Here is a 23,547-nt window from a genome sequence, read left to right as displayed (position 1 = left end):
GTTGCTTATATTCGAAGGGATTCCCGACCACCCATAATTACCTGGTAGGTTGTAGGATTTCAACAGGTATACCTAGGACCAGCTAGAGAAAGTAATAATAGTATTTCAATCGACTTGGATTGTTAATTCAGATACCTGTAAATACAGTTCATTGTAAAATGTAGGATTCTACAATAACTTAAGAGAGAAATAAAAGTAAACAGGTAAGTTATTATTAATTGCTTTCGTTTATTATAAAATTCTTAAAAAAATGTCTTCATAATTCAATCGATTGAAAATGGCGGTCCAGCATTCGTTCTCAAGTGATATGTTCCGGTGGCCCTGGAATAAAAAGAAAATGCAAAATAATCGCATTCACAAGAAATGTCTGTGATATGTTTTCTCAAAGAAGATAAATAATACTTGTGGTTCCCAGATACTTTTATAATAGGACCACTCTATATCTTTTCCATGAATGTCGTTAAAGGCTACTAAGGGAAAGCTAACAAACTTGGGATACTTATCGTCGGCGATAGGCTATCAGCCTGTCACTATTGGAATCTCAATTCCATCATTAAGCCAAACAGTTAACCGTGACCTTACAGTCTTTTCAAGACTGTCGGATCTTATTTCCACAAAGAATATAGACTATTTGTAGATCTTTAACCTGAACCGTGGACGAATGTCTTAAACTTACCCATAGTTGGGCAGCCGCGCTCCCATCTGCAGCCTGCCAGGCAGGTCGCAGCTCTCCGCCACGGCCTGCTGGTGGTCCTCGCACTCGGTGCCCGTGAACCCGCCCGACACTATGGACTCCGCGAAGTAGAAGTAGGCCCTGGAAACATAATGTGTTTATTGTGCGTGTATTTAAATATAAAATGACGTTAAAACCGTACCGTGTGGTTCCCGGCAGTACCGTGTGGTTCCCGGCACCAATACAAAAAAGAATGGGACCACTCCATTTCTTTCCCATGGATGTCGTTAAAGGCGACTAAGGGATAGGCTTATAAACTTGGGATTCCTCTTTTAGGCGATGGGCTAGCAACCTGTCACTATTTGAATCTCAATTCTATCACTAAGCCAAACAGCTGAGCGTGGCCTATCAAGACTGGTGGCTCTGTCTACCCCGCTAGGGATATAGACTATGTATGTATGACGTGAAAAAGGTCTATTTTCAGAATAAATTATTGGGAAAATGTAGCTTCTGTCTACACCTATAAGAAAGAAAGTAGGTACGTATGTGTAGCTAGGGAATATTATAGTTGGCTTGCTTTGAGGAGTAGGAAACAAACAAACAAACGAAACAAGCATTCCGGCCCCAATGCACGAGCGATGCCGTTGTTATCGCGCGTAAAACTATCGCTGTTTCACTTTTTATTGTGAGGTGAAACAGGACAGCGATAGGTTGTCGCGCGATTATGGCGTGAAGCTTGCCTTTCTATGGTGGCTGGGTTGCTTGTTGTTGTCCTTTATCTTTTTGTAAAAGGTAAATGCTGAAATTTCATTACTGACTTTTGAAAAACACATGCATCATTGTGAATACTGAAATTTCCCTTCATATTAAGTATTGTCATTGTAAATGGAATTAAATGGAGTTAAATGCAGTTAAATGGAGTTAAATGGAGTTAAATGGAGTTAAATGGAGTTAAATTTAAATCTTATTATTCCTAAAAGTAAAACATAACCTCCTTTTTAATTTCTTTTTACCTGAAATGATTGCATAAAGGATCGAAGTTACACCCTGGCATGTGCCTCCCACCATTAGGGTAGAAGTTAACCTGGGCCAGGTTACCCAGGTGTGCCAATTCACCAGCGTTAGTGAATATTGCTTCAGTGTACAAGCCATCGTCAGGGTGGATCCGAGTGTCGTTGGTAAACAAAATACCCGCAGGATCTAAGGCTGTGAAGAATGTTTATGGAATTATCATCATTTAAAACTTTTTTTTTTTTCACAAAGAGACATCAAAATTATGTATTGCTGGTGTTGCAGAGAATATTCGAAATAGACTAGCTTGCATGAAGAGACCTATGAATGTGGATTTGCAAAAATCTCGGCAAGTTGTAGTAAAATATTAGTTTTTTTAACAGTGATGTAACCAACTCTTCCTTCATTCTGGTGGTAAACTCTAAAACTGAAGTCTTCCTACCAGTTATAACCTTCCAGAGTATCTAATGTTAGTATCTAATGTGCAGCGTTTTCTTCAATCATTATTGTTTCACTGATTTCACAAAGCGCACCTTACCTCGGCAACTCAAAGGTTACCCCAAATTAAGGCTTAAATTTTTCTTTTCTTTTAAAGATTTATATTTCATAAAAATTATAGCATATTAATTATAAAATACGGAAATAATGAAATGGAAAATTTAATTAAAATGAACTCAAATTAGAACTAAAACTACAACAAAACTTAATAAAATAGAAAAAAAGAAGATAATTTTAAACTAAAATTTTATTTTCGAATTGTACCTACCTACAGTCCCTGCATAGTATAAACGTGTGGGATTGTGCCCAGAAGGCTGGCAGTATTGCCATTCAAAATGACAATAATAATAGGCTTAAATAAATATAGCTGCTACAGGTTCACAAAGTCCCTCACCAGTGATGTAACTAACTCCTCCTTCGACATTTCTGCCGGTGATGCCAGCGTGGTGAGCTCCGAGGCTGAAGCCTACCAAGTGGAAGTCTTCCGCTGTTCTGCCGGTGAAGAACTTGAGCCAGCTGATAAAGCGAGCCACGCTGCGACCTCACAAAGTTTAGATGATGTTTTAGTTGGAGCAATTCAAATCCGTAACTTAACTTTTATGATCACGTCAAGAAGGTCTAGTTTCCATTTTTTTGTGTAAAACACCTGATTTATTTCAAACTGATGTAATCTTAGAGTATGTACTTTGTAGTTTGCGGCTTTCCAACTTTATTTATTTACTAATTTATGTACACTGAAAACATCGAGACTGATAAATCATGAGAAACAAAATTATGTACAAAGATTCTTCATATTTCAAAAGCAATCTCCTCCAGCAGACCCGAGGTAGGAGACATGATGGAAAGGGTGGCAGGCGTGTACTCCACTCACACAACTAATTATAGACAACATAAACAAATACATACTTTAATTAAATAAAATAAAATACATATGTAAATACCAAATATTTTTTTTTAAATAATTTTTAATTGGGATAGTGATTTAGAGTCACGTATCTCGGGAGGCAAAGAGTTTCACAATCTAACAGCATGGATAGAGAAGGAGTTAAAGAAAGTGGCCGTACTCATTAGGGTAAGAATTGGCTATCAAAGCAACTCATGTTGTAACCCACATTCCCATGGAACTAGAATCAATATTGTACCATCGATCATACTACCATCTCGTATCAACTACAAATGTCTATTATTTAATTAACTTACCAGATTCTAGAAGTGCGTCAAGCCCAAGAAGCGAGCCCTGGTGCCAGTCAACAATGATAAGATTCACATCATCGCTGGCCAGAATTGCTGTTGGGAATCAGACATTATTATATTAGATCCATCTACATCGAAGTTATGCACAAAAGTTTGAATTCTAACGGATGCTTTTAATGTGCTGGAAAATTGCACATTCAGCCTACTATCCAATGTTGAAGAGGTCAGGTGGGAGTCACTTCAAGAATAAAAACCTGTTTTACCCAATTAAGGATTCATGGTCAAAGGCAGACTCTCTAGAGTGGTGAGGATGCAACCGGGACTATAGCTAGGATAAAAGAGATATTAGATCCATCTATATTGCATACATTGGTAACATCAATTATCAGAAACCGCCGAGCTTGCATGACGAGAGTTACTAAAGTAGATGTCCTGGCAAAGGGAAGGATGAAGTCTCTGCCTGCTCCTTGGGGAAAGAGGTGTGATTTTATGTATATATATTACGACTGACCTATTTAACTGACTCACCAGGTGCAACGACGCTGTTGTAATCGTCGAAAGCGAATCCATTCCAGCCGTGTATGGATACTACGGTCCTCAGACGAGGGTCGTAGTTGCTGGCCACCAGGATATCAGCATTCCCGTTGAGTAGGGGCTGGCTCACTGTAGGGTTTCGTCTGAAATTGACATGAGAAATATTTTCCCCATTAAGGAGGTAAACAGGGTTAGGTTAAGCGGACGTCATACAAATACGGGAGTCACATACATACATATAGTCACGTCTTTGTCCCTTAGGGGGTGGACACAGCCTACAATCTCGAAAAGGAAGGCCACGTTCAGCTGTAGAGCTTAATGATGAAATTAAGATCCAGACAGTGACCGGCTGTCGCTTTGTGTAAAAATATGACTTCAATCCAGGATTATTGTCAAAGGCGCACCATTTAGATGGACCGAAACGTATACGTTTCATTCCCCAAGAGGTAGGCAGAGACTACGTCTTTTCATTCGCCTAGAACCAAGCATATCTCTTTGACTTCACCAATAGTTTTATGTAAGCTTGTCGGTTTGTGCACACTTGACCTGACCTTTCAACAGACCTGTTTTTACCATAATTTACCAGGTTTTTGTTTTGGCCTGGTTTCTTTACGCCTTTTACGATATACTTTGCAAAGAGATGGAGTAGTCCTATTCTATTGGTGCCGGGAACCACACGGCGCCACTTGGACTGTGCTGCTTCACGTCATAATAAAAAGCGGAACAGGGAAATTTTCGGCGCGATGAAAACCGCATCACGCGTTCCTTGCTATGAGGAAGCTGTAGTTACTCACCTAGTGAACAGATGGTATTGTGTATCTACATCGGCATTATATTTGGATTCAGCACTTATAGCTGAAAAAAAAGAGAAAGCCAAAAAATATAGAATAATACATACATACATAAAATCACGCCTCTCTCCTGGAGGGGTAGGCAGAGACTACCTCTTTCCACTTGCCACGATCTCTGCATATTTCCTTCGCTTCATCCACATTCATAACTCTCTTCATGCAAGCTCGGCGGTTTCGGGTACTTTTGACCTGACCCTTTACCAGGACGTCCTTAATTTGATCAAGAAACGTTCGTCTTTTTCGATATATAATAATCCTTAAATAAAATGGCCATAAGGGAAAAAAGGGATATGTGTGTATGTTAAAACTTACTGCAAACGAATCCAAAAAACACGACCGCCACACTTAACGACTTCATGATGTTGCTCACATCAAATATCTTATCACCTACTTTTAAATAAGTACATATCACAAAAAGGTGCAAGAACGATAATGAATTTATAGATTGGGTTCCTTATAATATAATTACATATTATTACTCGATGCAATAAGAAAGTTCGGTCTAATTGTATTAGTACATACATACATATGGCCACGTCTATATCCCTTGGGGGACAGACAGAGTCAACAGACTTAAAAAGACTAATAGGCCACGCTCAGCTATTTATTAGAATAAAGATTCAAATAGTGAAGGTTGCTAGCCCATCGCCTAAAAAAGAATCCCAAGTTTGTAATTATCCTATATCCCTTAGTCGCCTTTTACGAAATCCATGGGAAAGAGATGGAGTGGTCCTATTCTTTTTTTGTATTGGTGCCGGGAACCGCACGTCATTCTTACCTCACGTGGATTATACGTCACTTGTGGTGTTTGCGTGCGTGCATGCTTGCATAGATCTGTACTAAGTACAAAATTTATATGCATATTTATATATATATTATATATCATTATATATCCATATGATGACGTGACACCGTTTCACGCGATTAAAACGGCGCGTGACACGCTACGGGAGCTAGGAGGATGATTTATTATGAATTAATAAATAAAATTTTGTACAAAGTTTGTGTGCGAGACCGCAAAAAGCTTGAGAATAAATTAATAAAAAATAACTAATCGGTTGAAATAACTAATCGGTTCGTTTTCTTTTGGAATATAAGTAACCCTAAGATGCGTAACAATTAATCCAATTTTGTAATAAAGCCTGTCTAAAATTGTCTTAATAATTATCTAATCTGTTGATTAATCAATGAAAAATAACAAATTATTTAAGTATGACTAATAAATTCCTTGCTAACGGATTTGATGGGATTATATTCATACATATATAATAGTCACGTCTAATATTCCTTGCGGGGGAAATAGAGCAAACAGTCTTTTTAATTAAAAAAATAGACTCCATGGTCAATATCAACAATAACATAAGAGAGAAAGAAAAGTAAACAGGTAAGTTATTAATAAATTGCTTTCGTTTATTATGAAATTCTTAAAAAAATGTCTTCATAATTCAATCGATTGAAAATGGTGGTCCAGCATTTGTTCTCAAGTGATATGTTCCGGTGGCCCTGGAATTAAAAGAAAATGCAAAAAATCGCACTCACAAGAAATGTCTGTGATATGTTTTCTCAAAGAAGATAAATAATACTTGTGGTTCCCAGATACTTTTATAATAGGACCACTCTATATCTTTTCCATGAGTGTCGTTAAAGGCTACTAAGGGAAAGCTAACAAACTTGGGATACTTACCGTAGGCGATAAGCTATTAACCTGTCACTATTTGAATCTCAATTCCATCATTAAGCCAAACAGTTGACCGTGACCTTACAGTCTTTTCATGATCAGATCTTATTTCCACAAAGAATATAGACTATTTGTAGATCTTTAACCTGAACCGTGGACGAATGTCTTAAACTTACCCATAGTTGGGCAGCCGCGCACCCATCTGCAGCCTGCCAGGCAGGTCGCAGCTCTCCGCCACGGCCTGCTGGTGGTCCTCGCACTCGGTGCCCGTGAACCCGCCCGACACTATGGACTCCGCGAAGTAGAAGTAGGCCCTGGAAACATAATGTGTTTATTTGGTGTGTAAATGGTCAATACTTCCCCGTAACATGAAAACTATCACTGTCCCGTTTCACGACATAATAAAAAGCGAAACAGCGATAGTTTTTCGTGCGATAATAACGGCGTCGCGCGTGTTATGCTACGGTGGCATATTATGCAATTCACCTCTGGCGAAGGTTGCCAAAAGGTACACAATAAGCTTTATTGTAAAAGAAAAATGCTGAAATTTGATTATTGACTTTGGACTTCAGATTTGGCTTATATTCTGATGGTAAGCAGAGTTGAAGCCTAACGGGTAAACTCAAACTAAAGTTGCAACTACAGTGAGAAATTAAAGCATAGAAGGTTATATACTGAAATTTCCCTTCATATTTGTATTGTCATTGTAAATTGAGTTAAAAGGAGTTAAATAGAGTCAAAAGGAGTCAAATAGAGTTAGATAGAGTTAGATAAAAAGACAGTCCAAATCATAGCAGTCCGAATAATAAATCGTAACCCACTTTTAAAATTAAGTTTTACCTGAAATGATTACAGTTAGCATCGAAGTTACACCCTGGCATGTTGCTTCCACCGTTAGGGTAGAAGTTGACCTGGGCCAGGTTACCCACGTAGGCGAATCCACCAGCGTTAGTGAATATAGCTTCAGTGTACAGGCCATCGTCAGGGCGGAACAGGGTGTCGTCGTTATAAATAATGCCCCCAGGATCTAAGGCTGTGGACAATGTTCATGTAATTATCATTTAAACTTTACTGAGACTTAAGACGCAACTGGTTCGAAAAAGTATAAGTTTTCTTATTGTATGTAATATTTTGATTGGAGGAGAAAAAGTTGAGCAAGTGAAAGAGTTTGTATATCTAGGATCAAAGTTTACATCAGATGGCAAGTGTGATAGTGATATTGAAAGGAGAGTGAACGCGGGGAACATGGTGAATGGAGCTTTGCATGCCTTTATGAGCAGTCAGAAACTATCCAAAAAGGCTCGACTGGCTGTGCACAGGGGCGTGTTGGTCCCGACATTAATGTATGGGAGTGAAAGTTGGGTATGGCAAAAGAAGCACGAAAGCAGAATAAATGCAGTGGAAATGAGAGCGTTAAGGAGTATGTTGGGTGTGAAATTGAGTGACCGGATAAGGAACAGCGTGATAAGGGAATGTTGTGATGTGAAAGAAGATGTAGTTACAGGAATAGAAAAGGGTATGTTGAGATGGTTCGGTCATGTGGAGAGGATGAATGAAAACAGGTTGACTAAGCAGATATACAAGGAGAGTGTGAAGGGAAAGGTGGGGGTGGGAAGACCTAGACGAGCATATCTTGATCAAATTAAGGACGTCCTGGTGAAGGGTCAGGTCAAAAGTGCCCGAAACCGCCGAGCTTGCATGAAGAGAGTTATGAATGTGGATGAAGCAAAGGAAGTATGCAGGGATCGTGGCAAGTGGAAAGAGGTAGTCTCTGCCTACCCCTCTGGGAAAGAGGCGTGAGTTTATGTATGTATGTATGTTTTCTTATTGTAATCATTACATGTCTCGGGTTGCATTCTGCGAAGAGTTTATTCAGTACCTGAGGTTCATTATCCAACCTTCTTACTTTGACGAGGTTACTGATTATTACAAAGAGCACCATGCCTGTACCGCCGCAACTCAAAGGTTACCACCACGTACATCAGATTTAGGCTTAAACAGGTTTATAATGTCCCTTACCAGTGATGTAACTAACTCCTCCTTCGACATTTCTGCCGGTGATGCCAGCGTGGTGAGCTCCAAGACTGAAGCCAACCAAGTGGAAGTCTTCCGCTGTTCTGCCGGTGAAGAACTTGAGCCAGCTGATAAAGCGAGCCACGCTGCGACCTAACAAAGTTTAGATGATGTTTTAGTTGGAGCAATTTAAATCTGTAACTTAACTTTTATGATCACGTCAAGAAGGTCTTGTTTTCATTGATACCTAAGTGAAACACCAGATTTATGTTGATGGAAATTTAATCTAACGTGCTTAAGGTTTAAACTGATATATTCTGAACACTAGATAGATGGTCTCCTTGCTTGGCAATATCTGCGGTCTCTGTAGTGTATTATAGGATACTATCATATCGCTTAATAATTGTCAAATCTTTTGGTTTCACAACATTGGTTGACGTCAAATAAATCTAAACACAGTTATGCAATAAATATTTTGAGTTTGAGTTTGAGTTTATATTTTAAGACTAAGTTTACTGCCGCTTCTAAATTTACTGCCGCTTCCAAGGCGTCAGTGCAGAAGAAGCGGTAACAAATTGGCTATCAAAGCAATTTATGTTGTATCCCACACTCTTTATGACCTTATATTACATGCTAATTGCTTCCCCACTCTCATGGAACTAGAATCAATATTCTACCATCGATCATACTACCATCACGTATCAACTACAAATGTCTATAATTTTATTAACTTACCAGATTCTAGAAGTGCGTCGAGCCCAAGAATCGATCCCTGGTGCCAGTCAACAATGATAAGATTCACATCATCACTTGCCAGGATTGCTGTTAGGAATCAGACATTAACAGACACATTAGATCCATCTACAACGAAGTAATATGTACATTAGTTTAAACACTAACGGATGCTCTTACGGTGAGTAACCCTAACAATGTGTAACCACGATTGATAAAATCAGGGTAAGGTTCACCTGCGAAGGTTGAGGGGTTCAGATAGGAGTCACTTCCAAAGTAAAAATCTGACTCACCCAATCCAGGGTTCATGGTCAAAGGCATACCCCGGGCTCCACTATATAGCGAGGATGCAACCGGGACTAAAGTAAGGACGAAAAAGATATTAGGTCCATCTATAATGCATACATTGGTAACATCAGGTTAAGAAGAGGTACCAGAAACCGCCGAGCTTGTATGAAGAGTTACGAATGTGGATGAAGCGAAAATATGTAGGGATATTGGCAAGAGGTAAGAGGCGTGGTTTCATGAACATACATACATACATATAATCACGTCTATATCCCATGCGGGGTAGACAGAGCCAACAGTCTTGAAAAGACTGATAGGCCACGTTCAGCTATTTGGCTTTAAGATAGATTTGAGATTCAAATAATGACAGGTTGCTAGCGCATCGCCTAAAAGAAGAATCCCAAGTTTATAAGCCTACCCCTTAGTCGCCTTTTACGACATCCATGGGAGTGAAATGGAGTGGTCCTATTCTTTTTTCTATTGGTGCCGGGTACCACACGGCAACTTTCATGAACTTATGTGTATATATTACGACTGACCTATCTGACTGACTCACCAGGTGCAACGACGCTGTTGTAATCGTCGAAAGCGAATCCATTCCAGCCGTGTATGGATACAATGGTCCTCAGACGAGGGTCGTAGTTGCTGGCCACCAGGATATCAGCATTCCCGTTGAGAAGGGGCTGGCTCACTGTAGGGTTTCGTCTGAAATTGACATGAGAAATATTATTTTTACTGTAGTACTTGGTGCCGTGTGGTTCCCGGCACCAATACAAAAAAGAGTAGGACCACCCCATCTCTTTCCCATGGATGTCGTAAAATGCGACTAAGGGATAGGCTTATAAACTTAGAATCCCAAGTTTATAAGCCTATCCCTTAGTCTTTTAGGCGATGCGCTAGCAACCTGTCACTATTTGAATCTCAATTCTATCATTAAGCCAAATAGCTGAACGTGGCCATTCAGTCTTTTCAAGACTGTTGGCCCTCTGTCTACCCCGCAAGGGATGTAGACGTGCTCATATGTATGTATGTATAAAAAGCGAAATAAATGCTGCTATGACGAAGCTGTAGTTACTCACCTAGTGAACAGATGGTATTCTGTGTCTACATCAGCATTATATTTGGATTCAGCACTTATAGCTGAAAAAAAAAGAGAAAGCCAATAACAATATAATAATCCTTAAATAAAATGGCCTGTGTATTGCACCACAGTCTTGGTTACATAAACATATGATCACGTCTATATCCCTTGCGGGGTAGACAGAGCCAACAGTCTTGAAAAGACTGATAGGCCACGCTCAGCTATTTGGCTTAATGATATAATTGAGATTCAAATAGTGACAGGTTGCTAGCCCGTCGCCAAAAAAAATCCTAATTTTGTAAGTCTATTCCTTAGTCGCCTTTTACGACATCTATGGGAATGAGATGGAGTGGTCCTATTCTTTTCTGTACTGGTGCCCGGGAACCACACGGTCTTGGTTATTGTGGTTAAATAATTATACGTCTATATAAATGCACATGTAAGTTTATTTGTTTGTTTCCTCTTTCCGGGTTAACGGGTCACGGTTGGAGAAGGACATAGGGTACTTTTTGTCCCGGTAAAATTTATAATTTTCATGGAACTTGCGAAAAATCTGTATTTTTTTGTTGGTGGCGTTAAATTCTTGGCTTTTTTACGGTGGTGCTGATTTCGGCCCTGTTTTGTAGTTGGCGTTAAATTCGTCGCTATTTGTAGGCGCGAAATTATATGAAGGGTCAAATATAAAGCTTATGGAAGTAAGGAAGACTTGGCAATGCAGCTTAACGTGACTTCCGAGCTTTCAGACTATTGGCTCTATCAACCTCGTAAGGAAAAAAAGTAATACTTACCGCAAACGAATCCAAGGAACACGACCGCCACACTTAACGACTTCATAATGTTGTTCTCATCAATTATCTTATCACTTACTTTTAAATACCTATCACAAACAGGTGCAAGAACGACATTTAATTTATGGATTAGGTTCCTTATAGTGAAAGTACCTAATGATTGTTTTGTAATTTGTTTATATTTATTTAAATCTGCAATAAAGAGTTGACAGACATACGAACCTCGACACAATCGGAAAGTTCGGTCTAATTGTATTAGTCTTATCTTTTTATACGAGTACTTTATTCTTTATTGAAAATCCATTCTACATGGCTAATTTTAATAAGGTAAGGTTTTTTGTTATTTTCAAAAAACAAATTTTTAGACATACTTAAATCTTTCTACTTTAGCAACATTTCATGAAATTAAATACATATGTGTATTTACTTAAAAAACGAACCTACAATATAATAAATAAATAAATATATACGGGACAAACTACAAAGATTAAGTTAGCCTCGAAGAAAGTTTTTTTTTTTTTTTTTATACGGGACAAATTACACAGATTGAGTTAGCCTCGAAGTAAGTTCGAGACTTGTGTTACGAGATACTAACTCAACGATACTATATTTTATAATAAATACTTATGTAGATAAACATCCAAGACCCAGGCCAATCAGAAAAAGTTCTTTTCTCATCATGCCCTGGCCGGGATTCGAACCCGGGACCGCCGGTGTCGCAGACAAGCTTATTACCGCTGCGCCACAGAGGCCGTCAAAAGTTCGAGACTTCTGTTTCGAGATACTTACTAAACGATACCGTATTTTACTATTTTATAATAAATACTTAAATAGATAAACATCCAAGACCCAAACAAATCAGAGAAAGTTCGTTCCTCATCATTGTTTTTTTGACGTCAATCAATGTTGTGGTACCAAAATATATGACAATTACATATAAAGTGATGTTTCAAATGTCCCATAAGAACTTAGAGTATCGATTTAATTATATAAATAATAAAGAACATGAATACATGAGAGAGTCATGAATGTGGATGAAGCGAAAGGAGTATGCAGAGATCGTGGCAAGTGGAAAGATGTAGTCTCTGCCTACCCCTCCGGGTAAAAGGCGTGATTTTATGTATGTATGTATATATGTTATAAAGAACACAATAATGAATAAAAAGTTTATAATTTGTTATTTGAATTTGGAACATACGTAACCCTAAAATTGCGTAATAATTAATGAAGTTTACTAATAAAGCGTGTATAAAATTGACAATACTACATACCTACTCGCATTTAATTATCTTATCTTGTGATTGATCATTGCAATAATAACATATTATATGAGTATATTAATAAATCCCTATCTACGGCATCATGATAGGATTACATACATACAAACATACATATTATAATTAAGTCTAATATCTATATAAAGTTTCCACTAAAAACCAGCGTTATGACATGTCATGATACAAAGCTGATACACTCAGCTCAACACAAGATTTTTGGTACCGTATGAGTTAGAATAAGATTTTTATGTTATGTTTATTTGTATGTTTATGTGTATCAAATTATTTATTTCTTTTCCCTTGCGTGGTAGACAGAGCCAACAGTCTTGAAAACACTGAAAGGCCACGTTCAGCTGTTTGGCTTAATTTTAGAATCGAGATTCGAATTATGACAGGTTGCTAGCCCAGCCATCACAAGTAAATTTTCCTTTCCTTTAGTCACTTTTTACGATATCCTAGGGAAAGATATGGAGTGGTCCTGTTTTAAATGCCGGGAACCACGCATGGCAGGATTAGGTTTTTTAATTTGACTTCACAAGGTTTCATCTTAAGTTGTACATTTAATAACTTCGCTTCTAAAAGTTGCAGCGTGATGTTTTATAGCCTAAAGCCTTCCTAGATAAATGGTCTGTTCAACGCAAAAATATTTTTTCAATTCGAACCAGTAGTTCCTGAGATTAGCGCGTTCAAACAAACAAACAAACAAACTCTTCAGCTTAATAATATTAGTAAAGATGATAGAATTAAGATTCAAATAGTGACAGGTTGCTAGCCTATCGACTAAAACAATCCCAAGTTTATAAGTTTATTGGTTTAACAACTTTGTTTTATCACATTCACTAGCCCCAGGGCAGGCACGCGCGGCGCTTACTATTTACGGTAAGGAAACCCATCGTGAGGAAACCTGCACATTCATGAAACTGAATGTGTAATAATGATCCAATAGGTATATTAGGTTCCGTTGGACTGACAGGGGTCATTTCGTGTTAATACCTGACATACATACATACATAAAATCACGCCTCTTTCCCGGAGGGGTAGGCAAAGACTACATCTTTCCACTTGCCACGATCTCTGCATAATTCCTTCGCTTCATCCACATTCATAACTTTCTTCATGCAAACTCGGCGGTTTCGGGACCGAGTGGGAAGACCTAGACGAACGTATCTTGATCAAATTAAGGACTTCCTGGTAAAGGGTCAGGTCAAAAGTACCCGAAACCTGACATACCCAATCCAGAAACGTGGTTACAGGCGGTCATAGACATGGCCAATACATAAGCGTACCTCCAGCCTCCGTATCATGGTCAAAAATACCAGAAAAGAGGGTAAGTGGTACGCATTTATTGGGTTTATATTTCATGTTCGCTGCTTAAGAACTTACTAGCTGCAGGTTTTTTAATTTTAATTGACTAAGTAGATATAAAAGGAGAGTGTGGAGGGAAAGGTCGGAGTGGAAAGGCCTAGACGAACGTATCTTGATCAAATTAAGGACGTCCTGGTAAAGGGTCAGGTCAAGAGTACCCGAAACCGCCGAGCTTGCATAAAGAGAGTTATGAATGTAGATGAAGCCAAGGAAGTATGCAGAGATCGTGGCAAGTGGGAAGATGTAGTCTCTGCCTACCCCTCCGGGAAAGAGGCGTGATTTTATGTCTGTAGGTATGCTTAATAAGACTGTTAATTATAAAGCTGCATTAATTAAGTCCGCTCATACCAGGAACTTGCTACAAATATATTCACTTAATATAATTAAATCGTAATAATAAATAAAACAGAACATTGAAAAAATGAGTATATTCAATAAGAGCTGCATAATGTCATTCTCTTGAAAAATAATTTTAAAAAACTGTTTCAGAATTTCCAAGACGGATAATTATATAAATCGGAATTCTTCATCACGACTTAAAAGTTTCCTCATCAAATATCAGCCTTGAGAGAATGGCGGGGCAGCATTTGTTTCCAAGTGGAAGATGCCGCGAGCTCTGAAAATAAAAGTCTTAATTAAATCCATATTTAACACAATATTTAATAACTTTTGTAAAAATGAGAATCGCCTCCAATCGATATCCCCTTTTTTGTAGTCGGTTTTTCTTAAACCTTCTCCTAAGTGTGTAAAACGCTTTCCTGCAAAACCGCATCAAAATCGGTTCAGCGTAACGCGAGGCAACATACGTACAGGTCAAACTGGCAACCCTTTATTTTCCAAGAGCAGTCCAAATTACTGGAACGATTAGGCTGAAATTTAGCATGCAGATAGTAAGAATGATGTCGACATCCACTAAGAAAGGATTCCTGTTGGAACAGGATTATGGGGGGATTTTTGATTTACGCGGGCGATCTTACGGGCGTTATTAGTAATTTTATAAATGCAAAAGTCGTTACGGCTTTCAGTTTTTCAAAGATATTTGCCGGCTCGATTTAGATAAAATATTGTATTATAATATCCGTGTATTATTTTCTAGAAATTGTAACGGGAACATAAAAAACGGGAATGGTGTTGCCGCGAGGTTCCCAGCACTTTAGAATTGCACCACTTCCATATCTTTCTGATGGATGTCGTAAAAGGCGACTAAGGGATAGGCATATAAATTTGAGATTCCTCTTGTAAGCCCATCGCTTAGCAAGCTGCACACAGCAATCTGTCACACAGCTGAACGTGACCTTTAAAAATTTACAAGACTGTTGGCTCCGTTTACCCCGCAAGGGATATAGACGACATTATATTATTATGTATGTACCTATGAGTCGCGTGCAAAAGCATATTCATGTATGTCTCCATTGACTTACTATTGCAAAAGTTGCTCATAGTTTGTTTGTTTGTTTCTAAACTTTTTATGGCACATAAAAATAAATATAACAAATTACAAAACACTTATTGGATTTAGAAGAATATGTACAATGGCGGAATTATCCCTAATGGGATTTCTTACAGTCAACCATACACACAATCACAGTTCCAGCGGCTTAACCACTGTACCTCGGGCTCCTCAGTCAGTCAGTTAATCAAATACTCACGTGTAACTAGCGTAAGGTGCGGCCATTTGCAAAATACCGGACAAGTCACAACTACCGTCCAAAGCGTCGTTCACTGACGCGCACTGAGTTCCCGTGAAACCGCCGCTCACTATTGATTCGGCCATGTAAAAATAGGACCTAGGGTAGTAATGTTAAGTATTACATTAGCATACACATAAATAAATATATAAGTACGGGCCAAATTACACAGACTGTGTCAGCCTCGAAGTTAAGAGATAATGTAAGAGATAGTTATATAATGCCGTGTCGTTCCCGGCACCAATTAAAAAAAGAATAGGACCACTCCATTTCTTTCCCATGGATGTCGTAAAAGGCGTCTAAGGGATAGGCTTACAAACTTGGGATTCTTTTTTAGGCGATGGGCTAGCAACCTGTCACTATTTGAATCTCAATTCTATCATAAAGTCAAATAGCTGAACGTGGCCATTCAGTCTTTTTAAGACTGTTGGCTCTGTCCGCAAGGGATAGAGACGTGACCATATGTATATATATATATATATATATATATCTTTTCACAAACCTGGCATGATTACAAGCCCAATCCCCACCACAGCCAGGCATGTTGCGTCCTCCGTTTGGATAGAAGTCCACTTGACCGTACACCTCGTCGAGGTCTCCTTCTGAATTCGTGAAGACAACTTCCACGAACATAGCGTCTCCAATGCGGAGTCTCTCTTCGTCTTGCCACGTGGGAGGGTCCAGGGCTAGGAAGAGGGGAATTTGCATGTTGTTATTCCCCTGGCATTCGTCAAGAGCATGGGTGTCGAATCGGTGAAGTGGTTAAAACGTCTGTTGCGCATAAAGACACCGGTTCGAATCCCACCCCGGCCGTGCACCTTCTGACCGTGTGTTCATCCTTCATTTAGCTATGTACATTACATGCCGTGTGGTTCCCGGCACAAATACAAAACAAACAAGAATAAGACCACTCCATCTCTTTCCCATAGATGTCGTAAAAGGCGACTAAGGGATAGGCTTATAAAATTGCGATCCTTTTTTTTAGGCGATGGGCTAGCAACCTGTCACTATTTGGATCTCAATTCCATCATTATTAAGCCGAGCAGCTGAACGTGGCCATTCAGTGTTTTCTGGACTATTGGCTCTGTCTACCCCGTAAGGGATATAGACGTGACTATATGTATGTATGTTATGTATATTAGTTTGGTTACTAACCGATGCACTTACGGTCAGGGAAATCATCGTGATAAAACCTATATAAAGTCTATAAGTATGTAAAACCTACACATTCAGGCAACCGGATGTGTAACCATATGATTCAATATGGGTTAGGTTCCCCTGCAAAGGTTGTGAAGGTCAGACGGGAGTCGCTTCGTGTTGAAACCTGACTCACCCAATCCAGGATCCATGTTCAAGGGTCATACCCCGAGCTCCTCTCCAGAGAGGTGAGGATGCAACCGGGACAAAGCAAAAAGAAAGACTGCAGTGTTACCTCCTAGACGAAGACGAACGTATCTTGATCAAATTAAGGACGTCCTGGTAAAGGGTCAGGTCTGCAATACCCGAAACCGCCGAGCTTGCATGAAGAGAGTTATGAATATGGATGAAGCGAAGGAAGTATGCAGAGATCGTGGCAAGTGGAAAGATGTAGTAGTCTCTGCCACCCCTCCGGGAAAGAGGCGTGATTTTATGTATGTATGTAATCCAAGTGATGCATGTCTTTACCAGTAACATGGCCGAGTCTTCCGGCTAATCTGCTGGCGATTGCCGCGAACTGTCCACCGACACCGAGCCCGATGAGGTGGTAGTCCTCCTCGTAACCCTCGGCCTCCCCCATCAACCAGATAACGAACTGGGCTACGCTGTTTGCTGAAATCAAAATCGTCAAATGAATATTTATTGGGTCGAAGAATAGGCCACTCAACGAGGCAATTTGGTAACATACATACATATAATCACGTCTTTATCCCTTACGGGGTAGACAGAGCCAACAGTCTTGAAAAGACTGATAGGCCACGTTCAGCTGTTTGGCTTAATGATAGAATTGAGATTCAAATAGTGACGGGTTGCTAGCCCATCGCCTAAAAGAAGAATCCCATGTTTATAAGCCTATCCCTTAGTCGCCTTTTACGACATCCATGGGAACGAGATGGAGTGGTCCCATTCTTTTTTTTTTATTGGTGCCGGGAGCCACACGGCACACACGAATATTTATTGGTTGAAGAATAGGCCACTCAACGAGGCAATTTGGTGGCATAAATAACGAAGTACCATAATGTGCCGTGTGGTTTCCGGCTCCATTTAAAAAAAGAATAGGACCACTACATCTCGTTCCCATGGAATTCGTGAAAGGCGACTAAGAGATATGCTTATAAATTTGGGATTCTATTTTTAGGCGACGGGCTAGCAACCTGTCACTATTTGAATCTCAATGAAGTATATCATCAAGTCAAACAGCTGACGGATTTAAAAGCTGAACGTTTCGAAGCTGAAATCTGAAAGCTGAAATTAATCATCGCCAAAAAGAAGAATATAAAGTTTATAAGGTTTTCCCTTGAGAGAGATGGGAGTGGTCCTATTCTTTTTTCTAGTGGTTCCCCAAACGGTACTAATAAATAACTAAGTATAAAATCAATAAATGGATAATATGGTCTTCAACGACTTACCAGAAACAACGACTCCAGGTAATCCAAGGTCGGTGCCCTCGGACCAATCAACCACGATCAGATTTAAATCAGAAGCGGTCAGGATCGCTGAAAAATATATTTTCAATATGAAACATTCGGAATTATTTAACATACTCGTACATACATATGGTCACGTCTATATCCCTTGCGGGGTAGACAGAGCCAACAGTCTTGATAGGACAGAATGGCCCCGTTCAGCTATTTGGAATAATTTAAGACTATTAGTAATAATAAAAGCGACTAATAGGCTTACAAACTTGGAATTCTTTTTTTAGGCGATGGGCTAGCAACCTGCCTCTATTTGAATCTTAATTCTATCTTGCTAAGCGGAGCTGAGAGGAGCAGAGCTGTGAAAAGAGGTACGTGATTCCACTGAGACGGAGACGAGCGGAGCTGAGAGGAGCAGAGTTGTGAAAAGAGGTACGTGATTCCACTGAGGCGGAGACGAGCGGCGCTGAGAGGAGCAGAGTTGTGAAAAGAGGTACGTGATTCCACTGAGGCGGAGACGAGCGGAGCTGAGAGGAGCAGAGCTGTGAAAACAGGTACGTGATTCCACTGAGGCGGAGACGAGCGGAGCTGAGGAGCAGAGCTGTCAATTTCTACCACGTCACTTCGCCACTCGTCTCCGCTTCACTGTTTCCATCGAAGCGGAGCGGAGACGAGATGTGGATTTCATGTAATATGATTGGTCGATCCCCACACGTCTCCTCTCCGCTCCGCTTGTCTCCGCCTCAGTGGAGCCGCAGGCTTAGTCACCTTTTACGACATCCATGGGAAAGAAATGGAGTGGTCCTATTCTTTTTTCTATTGATGCCGGGAACTACACGGCACTTATTTATTTAAGTTTTAATATAGAAGACGATGAGATTCATTCAACTGACCTGGAACCAAGACAAGGTTGAAAGCTGAAGTAGCGTTCCCATCGCTCCCGTGGATCAGCATCACAGTTCTGCGGGTTTTGTCATAGTTAGAGTTCTGCAGGATCCCGTTGTTGAAGACCAGCAGAGGCTGGCTGGTTGTTGGGTTACGCCTGGAAATTTAAGAGTCCGTAAGCCTTTTATTGAAATGACACTAACTGAAGATTCAGCTCTTGAAATGAGGTTATGAGCAAGTAGTCGAAATGTGGGTGAGGGGTTACGTCTGGGAATTTAAGAGTGTAAGCATTTAATTGAAATGACACTAACTGAAGATTCAGCTCTTGAAATGAGCTTAATAGCAAGTAGTCGAAATGTGGTTGAGGTGTTACATCTGGAAATTTAAGATTCCGTAAGCCTATAATTGAAATGACACTAACTGAAGATTCAGCACTTGAAATGAGCATATGAGCAAGTAGTCGAAATATGGGTGAGGGGTTACGCCTGGAAATTTAAGAGTCCGTAAGCATTTAATTGTAATGACACTAACTGAAGATTCTGAAGATTATTATTAAAATCTCATATAAATCGATTAATCAGAACAATGTATTCTCTCGTCCACATTTCTATTCTAAGTATTGAAAGTTATGAAGTTGACGTTGTTGAAGAAAATTCTGCAGTGTAGTTTGTTACCGCTTCTTCTGCACAGACAGTAAACTTAGTTTTAAGTAATTTATTTGACGTCAACCAAAAGTGTGAATCCAAGAGATATGACAATTATTACGTGATATAAAGTGTCCTATAATAATGAATCAAAATTTTGAATTTGATTTATTTTTCAGAAGATTATCGATTAATATCGATGATAAACCGTTTAAATAGTAATTTAAATTTCCTGATTTTTCCATTTTCAGATCGTGGTCTTACAAAGCTCCAGAGCTCCTCTCCTGAGGGAAATTGGGACAAAGACCCAGGTGGAAAATGACGAAGCAAAATTACCTGGTGAACAAATGGTACTGGTTACTCTGCAGAGGGTTGTATCTGGTCAACTTCTCCTGGTCAACATCGCTGTTCAGAATGTTGGTGTTTCCACCTCGGATTTCTTCAGGATCCACAGGTTTTCCCAATTGGACAGGCTGGGCAGTCCTCAGAGGATCTGCTAGAGCTGAAACAAAAAACGTATTTTCCTAATATCATACTTATACAAAAAATTACGTATTGCTCCCGCCGGGGTAGGTGGAGACTAGATCTTTCCACTCGTCACTGTCTCTGCATACTTCTTTCGCTTAATCCACATTCATAACTCACTCATGCTAACTCGCCGATTTCGGATACTCTTGACCTGGCCCTTTTCCACAGAGGTAACAGTCCTAAAAATACAGAAATGCCACGCTCAAGTGTAAAGCTTTATGATGAAATTGAGATTCAAATAGTGACAGGTTGGTAGCCCATCGACTGCAAAAGGAATCCTAAGTTTTTAAGCCTATCCCTTAGTCGCCTTTTACCACATCCATGGGTAATGGAGTGGATCTTTTCTAAAGTGTCGAAAACCACACGACATAGAATGAAAGTTTTATTTAACGTTTTATAGATAAAAGAGTCAAAACAAACAGACAGAGCACTTTAGTTGTTTAGGAAAGATTTGAAAAGTTACTAGTCGGCTACGTGACTCCAAAGAAGTGGAAAAATTTTCTTCAAGACACAATCGCATCGAATTGAACAAATCCAAAATTTCATTAAAGCTCTGTTAGTAGTGTTTTGACACACACCTATACCTAAATGTATTTAGCATATATACATACATATAGTCACGTCTATATCCCTAGCGGGGAAGACAGAGCCAACAGTCTTGAAAAGACTGAATTGCCACGTTCAGCTATTTGGCTTCAGTGCCGTGTGGTTCCCGGCACCAATACAAAAAAGAATAGGACCACTCCATCTTTTTCCAATGGATGTCGTAAAAGGCGACACAAACTTAGGATTCTTTTTAGGCGATGGGCTAGAAACCTGTCACTATTTGAATCTCAATTCTATCATAAAAAATAATAAAAACAAAAATTACTTACCTAAAGTGAAGACGGTAAATAACAAAGTGAACGTTGTTCCAGCCATGATAAACAATCTTTAGTGAATGGAATATTATCAATATATCAACCGTATTAAATACTAACACTTATCAATTGATTGTGGCTAGTGATTAGAACAATTGTCGTGTGGTTTACGGCAATTTAGAATATAACCTCTGAATCTTAGCATGGATGTCTTAATAGGTGATAATGAAAAATACTAATAAACTTTAGATTCTTCTTGTAGGCGATGGGCAAACATACATATGTTATGCTATGCCGTGGTTCGTGGTACCAATAGCAAAAAGGACCACTCCGTCTTTTCCCCATGGATGTCGTAAAAGGCGACTAAAGGGTAGGCTTAAATACTTGGGATTACTCTATTAGGCAATGAAGCCTATCCCGTAAAGGATATAGTGAATTTATGTATGTATGTTTGTATTAATCAAATTCACCAAGTTTATCTTCAATGTAATAATATTTGATGAGATGTAAATCTAAGACCTATTTATACTTGAAGTCCGGAAATAGGTACTAATTATAGATTGTTATAAAGTTATAATCAAAAAGATTTGTGACAAAATAAACATGTAATTATTAGAATCAGTTGATGATATGTTTATGTCGTGCATTGATAAAGTTTTAGATATGATTTTGGTCGATAAAATTCTTAATGGTTTCCGGTGGACTAAAATATAATCGATTTAAGTTTCATATTGTAAGGAAAGTAACAAGGAATGCACCTATCCGTTTCTTTCCCATGTGTGTCGTAAAAGGCGACTTAAGGATATGCTTATAAACTTGGGATTCTTCTTTTAGGCGATGTGCTAGCAACCCTAAAAGAATAATCCCTTAGTCACCTTTTACGACATCCACTGGAAAGACCTGGAATGATGATCCTATTATTATTATTTTTTTTTATTTGTGCCGGGAGCAACAAAACACATGGTCTATAATATTCCTTAACTATTTCCTAAAATAATTTCCATTCATTTGTATGTTTTCGACTGCAAATTGAATCAAAGTACAGTTTGCGGACATGGCCAAACAGCCACCGGCTCCGTGGTCTAGATTCGATTCTCGGGGGCACAATTACCTCGGAATTGTGGGGCATTTGCGTTAGTTCCGGCTGGGCGGTAACGTGCTGGTGCTGTGTACAGACAGCAGAATCATCATCTTCTACATTTATCTAAATGAATAATAAAATCTTTATTTAACATACATACATACATAAAATCACGCCTCTTTCCCGGAGGGGTAGGCAGAGACTACATTTTTCCTCATGCCACGATCTCTGCATACTTCCTTCGCTTCATCAGCATTCATAAATCTCTTCATGCAAGCTCGTCGGTTTCGGGTACTCTTGACCTTTGCCAGGACGTCCTTAATTTGATCAAGATACGTTCGTCTAGGCCTTCCCACCCCGACCTTTCCCTTCACACTCTCCTTGTATACTCGTATCTGCTTAGTCAACCTGCTTTCATTCATCCTCTCCACGTGACCAAACCATCTTAACATACCTACCCTTTTCTATTCCTGTAACTACATCTTCTTTCACATCACAACATTTATTTAATAATAATAATATAAGAATTCACGTAAGTGACTTTTATGTAGGGCAAAATGTAGTAATGTGCGCCATGTGGTTCCCAGCACCAATGAAAAAAGAATAGGACCTCTCCTTCTCTTTCTCTAACTACTACTACTATGGGATAGAAAATAGGATTTTTCTTTTAGGCGGTGTGCTTAGCAACCTGTCACTATTTTAATCTCAATTCTATCTCAATTCTATCTTAAAGCCAAACAGCTAAACGTGGCCTAATAGTCTTTACAAGACTGTTGGCTCTGTCTACCCCGCAAGGGATATAGACGTGATTATAAATATATATATATATGTATGTAGTGGATGTACAGTTTATTGAAAGAACATACATATGGGGTTCGAATCTCGGCCAGGGAATGAAAAGAAAGTTAATATAAATTTTCTTTCTAAATTAATCCTTTTTTATACAATTTATTTTGCAAACTGTACACGATGTAAGAAGACGAGTGCTATCGTTGTTTTGAGAGTGACAGGCGATATCTATGCAGCGCCGAGACCGGACAGCCGATCCTAACTCGCCTCCTGATGGATTTGCACTGAATTTACTATTAGGTCGAATATCGTTCTGTTTAATTATTTTTATGCCAATCAAAATTGAACGAAAATATTGTTTTTTTTTTTAATGTATTTAATATGTATACGCGAGAACTTTTGTTCTGATTTGATGAAATTTAAAAATGTGTGACGATTTTTTTTATTTCTAACGGTTGAGGTACATTGGATCCC

The 23,547-nt window shown here is 39.1% G+C and overlaps 3 protein-coding genes across 4 annotated transcripts; all 3 read right to left on the bottom strand.

Moving 5' to 3' along the window:
* Positions 1 to 204: 204 nt before the first annotated feature.
* LOC132903312 (pancreatic lipase-related protein 2-like) lies at positions 205 to 5,158 on the bottom strand. The gene is made up of 8 exons (XM_060951325.1): positions 5,074 to 5,158; positions 4,705 to 4,765; positions 3,905 to 4,053; positions 3,383 to 3,469; positions 2,577 to 2,723; positions 1,687 to 1,879; positions 677 to 814; positions 205 to 321 (listed from the first exon to the last, which is right to left on the bottom strand). Exons 1-8 carry the CDS (start codon positions 5,117 to 5,119, stop codon positions 264 to 266), a joined length of 879 nt encoding a protein of 292 aa, XP_060807308.1. The 5' UTR covers positions 5,120 to 5,158; the 3' UTR covers positions 205 to 263.
* Positions 5,159 to 6,146: 988 nt separating this feature from the next.
* On the bottom strand, positions 6,147 to 11,422 carry LOC106142716 (pancreatic lipase-related protein 2-like). Its single transcript, XM_060951216.1, has 8 exons — positions 11,342 to 11,422; positions 10,552 to 10,612; positions 10,029 to 10,177; positions 9,188 to 9,274; positions 8,459 to 8,605; positions 7,280 to 7,472; positions 6,616 to 6,753; positions 6,147 to 6,264 (listed from the first exon to the last, which is right to left on the bottom strand). The coding sequence occupies exons 1-8, from the start codon at positions 11,385 to 11,387 to the stop codon at positions 6,207 to 6,209; spliced, it is 879 nt and encodes a 292-aa protein (XP_060807199.1). The 5' UTR covers positions 11,388 to 11,422; the 3' UTR covers positions 6,147 to 6,206.
* A 2,974-nt stretch (positions 11,423 to 14,396) lies between these two features.
* On the bottom strand, positions 14,397 to 21,370 carry LOC106142714 (pancreatic lipase-related protein 2). 2 transcript variants are annotated; one of them, XR_009657372.1, is made up of 8 exons: positions 21,219 to 21,370; positions 20,152 to 20,317; positions 19,180 to 19,328; positions 18,278 to 18,364; positions 17,337 to 17,480; positions 16,174 to 16,357; positions 15,633 to 15,741; positions 14,397 to 14,599 (listed from the first exon to the last, which is right to left on the bottom strand). XR_009657372.1 is itself a non-coding variant. In XM_013344584.2 (8 exons), exons 1-8 carry the CDS (start codon positions 21,262 to 21,264, stop codon positions 14,542 to 14,544), a joined length of 972 nt encoding a protein of 323 aa, XP_013200038.2. In that variant the 5' UTR covers positions 21,265 to 21,370; the 3' UTR covers positions 14,397 to 14,541. The 2 variants fall into 2 exon arrangements, 1 of the variants encoding a protein (XP_013200038.2); XM_013344584.2 differs by having other exon boundaries at positions 15,633 to 15,770.
* Between the last annotated feature and the right edge of the window lie 2,177 nt (positions 21,371 to 23,547).

This window comes from Amyelois transitella, chromosome 24 (genome assembly GCF_032362555.1).
Source record: "Amyelois transitella isolate CPQ chromosome 24, ilAmyTran1.1, whole genome shotgun sequence".
NCBI classification, from domain to species: domain Eukaryota; kingdom Metazoa; phylum Arthropoda; class Insecta; order Lepidoptera; family Pyralidae; genus Amyelois; species Amyelois transitella.
This window is presented reverse-complemented; position numbering and strand designations above follow the sequence as displayed.

Bases quoted from the DNA above. Each gene is read 5' to 3' on its own strand.
- LOC106142716 (XM_060951216.1), bottom strand. From the start codon at position 11,387: ATGAAGTCGTTAAGTGTGGCGGTCGTGTTCCTTGGATTCGTTTGCG. The intron at 10,613-11,341 runs GTAAGTATTACT...TTTTTTTTTCAG, and splicing joins GTTCCTTGGATTCGTTTGCG to CTATAAGTGCTGAATCCAAA. The intron at 10,178-10,551 runs GTGAGTAACTAC...TGTCAATTTCAG, and splicing joins GAATACCATCTGTTCACTAG to ACGAAACCCTACAGTGAGCC.
- LOC132903312 (XM_060951325.1), bottom strand. From the start codon at position 5,119: ATGAAGTCGTTAAGTGTGGCGGTCGTGTTTTTTGGATTCGTTTGCA. The intron at 4,766-5,073 runs GTAAGTTTTAAC...CTTTTTTTTCAG, and splicing joins GTTTTTTGGATTCGTTTGCA to CTATAAGTGCTGAATCCAAA. The intron at 3,470-3,904 runs GTGAGTCAGTTA...GATTCCCAACAG, and splicing joins CAACAGCGTCGTTGCACCTG to CAATTCTGGCCAGCGATGAT.
- LOC106142714 (XM_013344584.2), bottom strand. From the start codon at position 21,264: ATGGCTGGAACAACGTTCACTTTGTTATTTACCGTCTTCACTTTAG. The intron at 19,329-20,151 runs GTAATTTTGCTT...TTAAATTTCCAG, and splicing joins CAGTACCATTTGTTCACCAG to GCGTAACCCAACAACCAGCC. The intron at 17,481-18,277 runs GTAAGTCGTTGA...TTTTGATTTCAG, and splicing joins ACCTGGAGTCGTTGTTTCTG to CAAACAGCGTAGCCCAGTTC.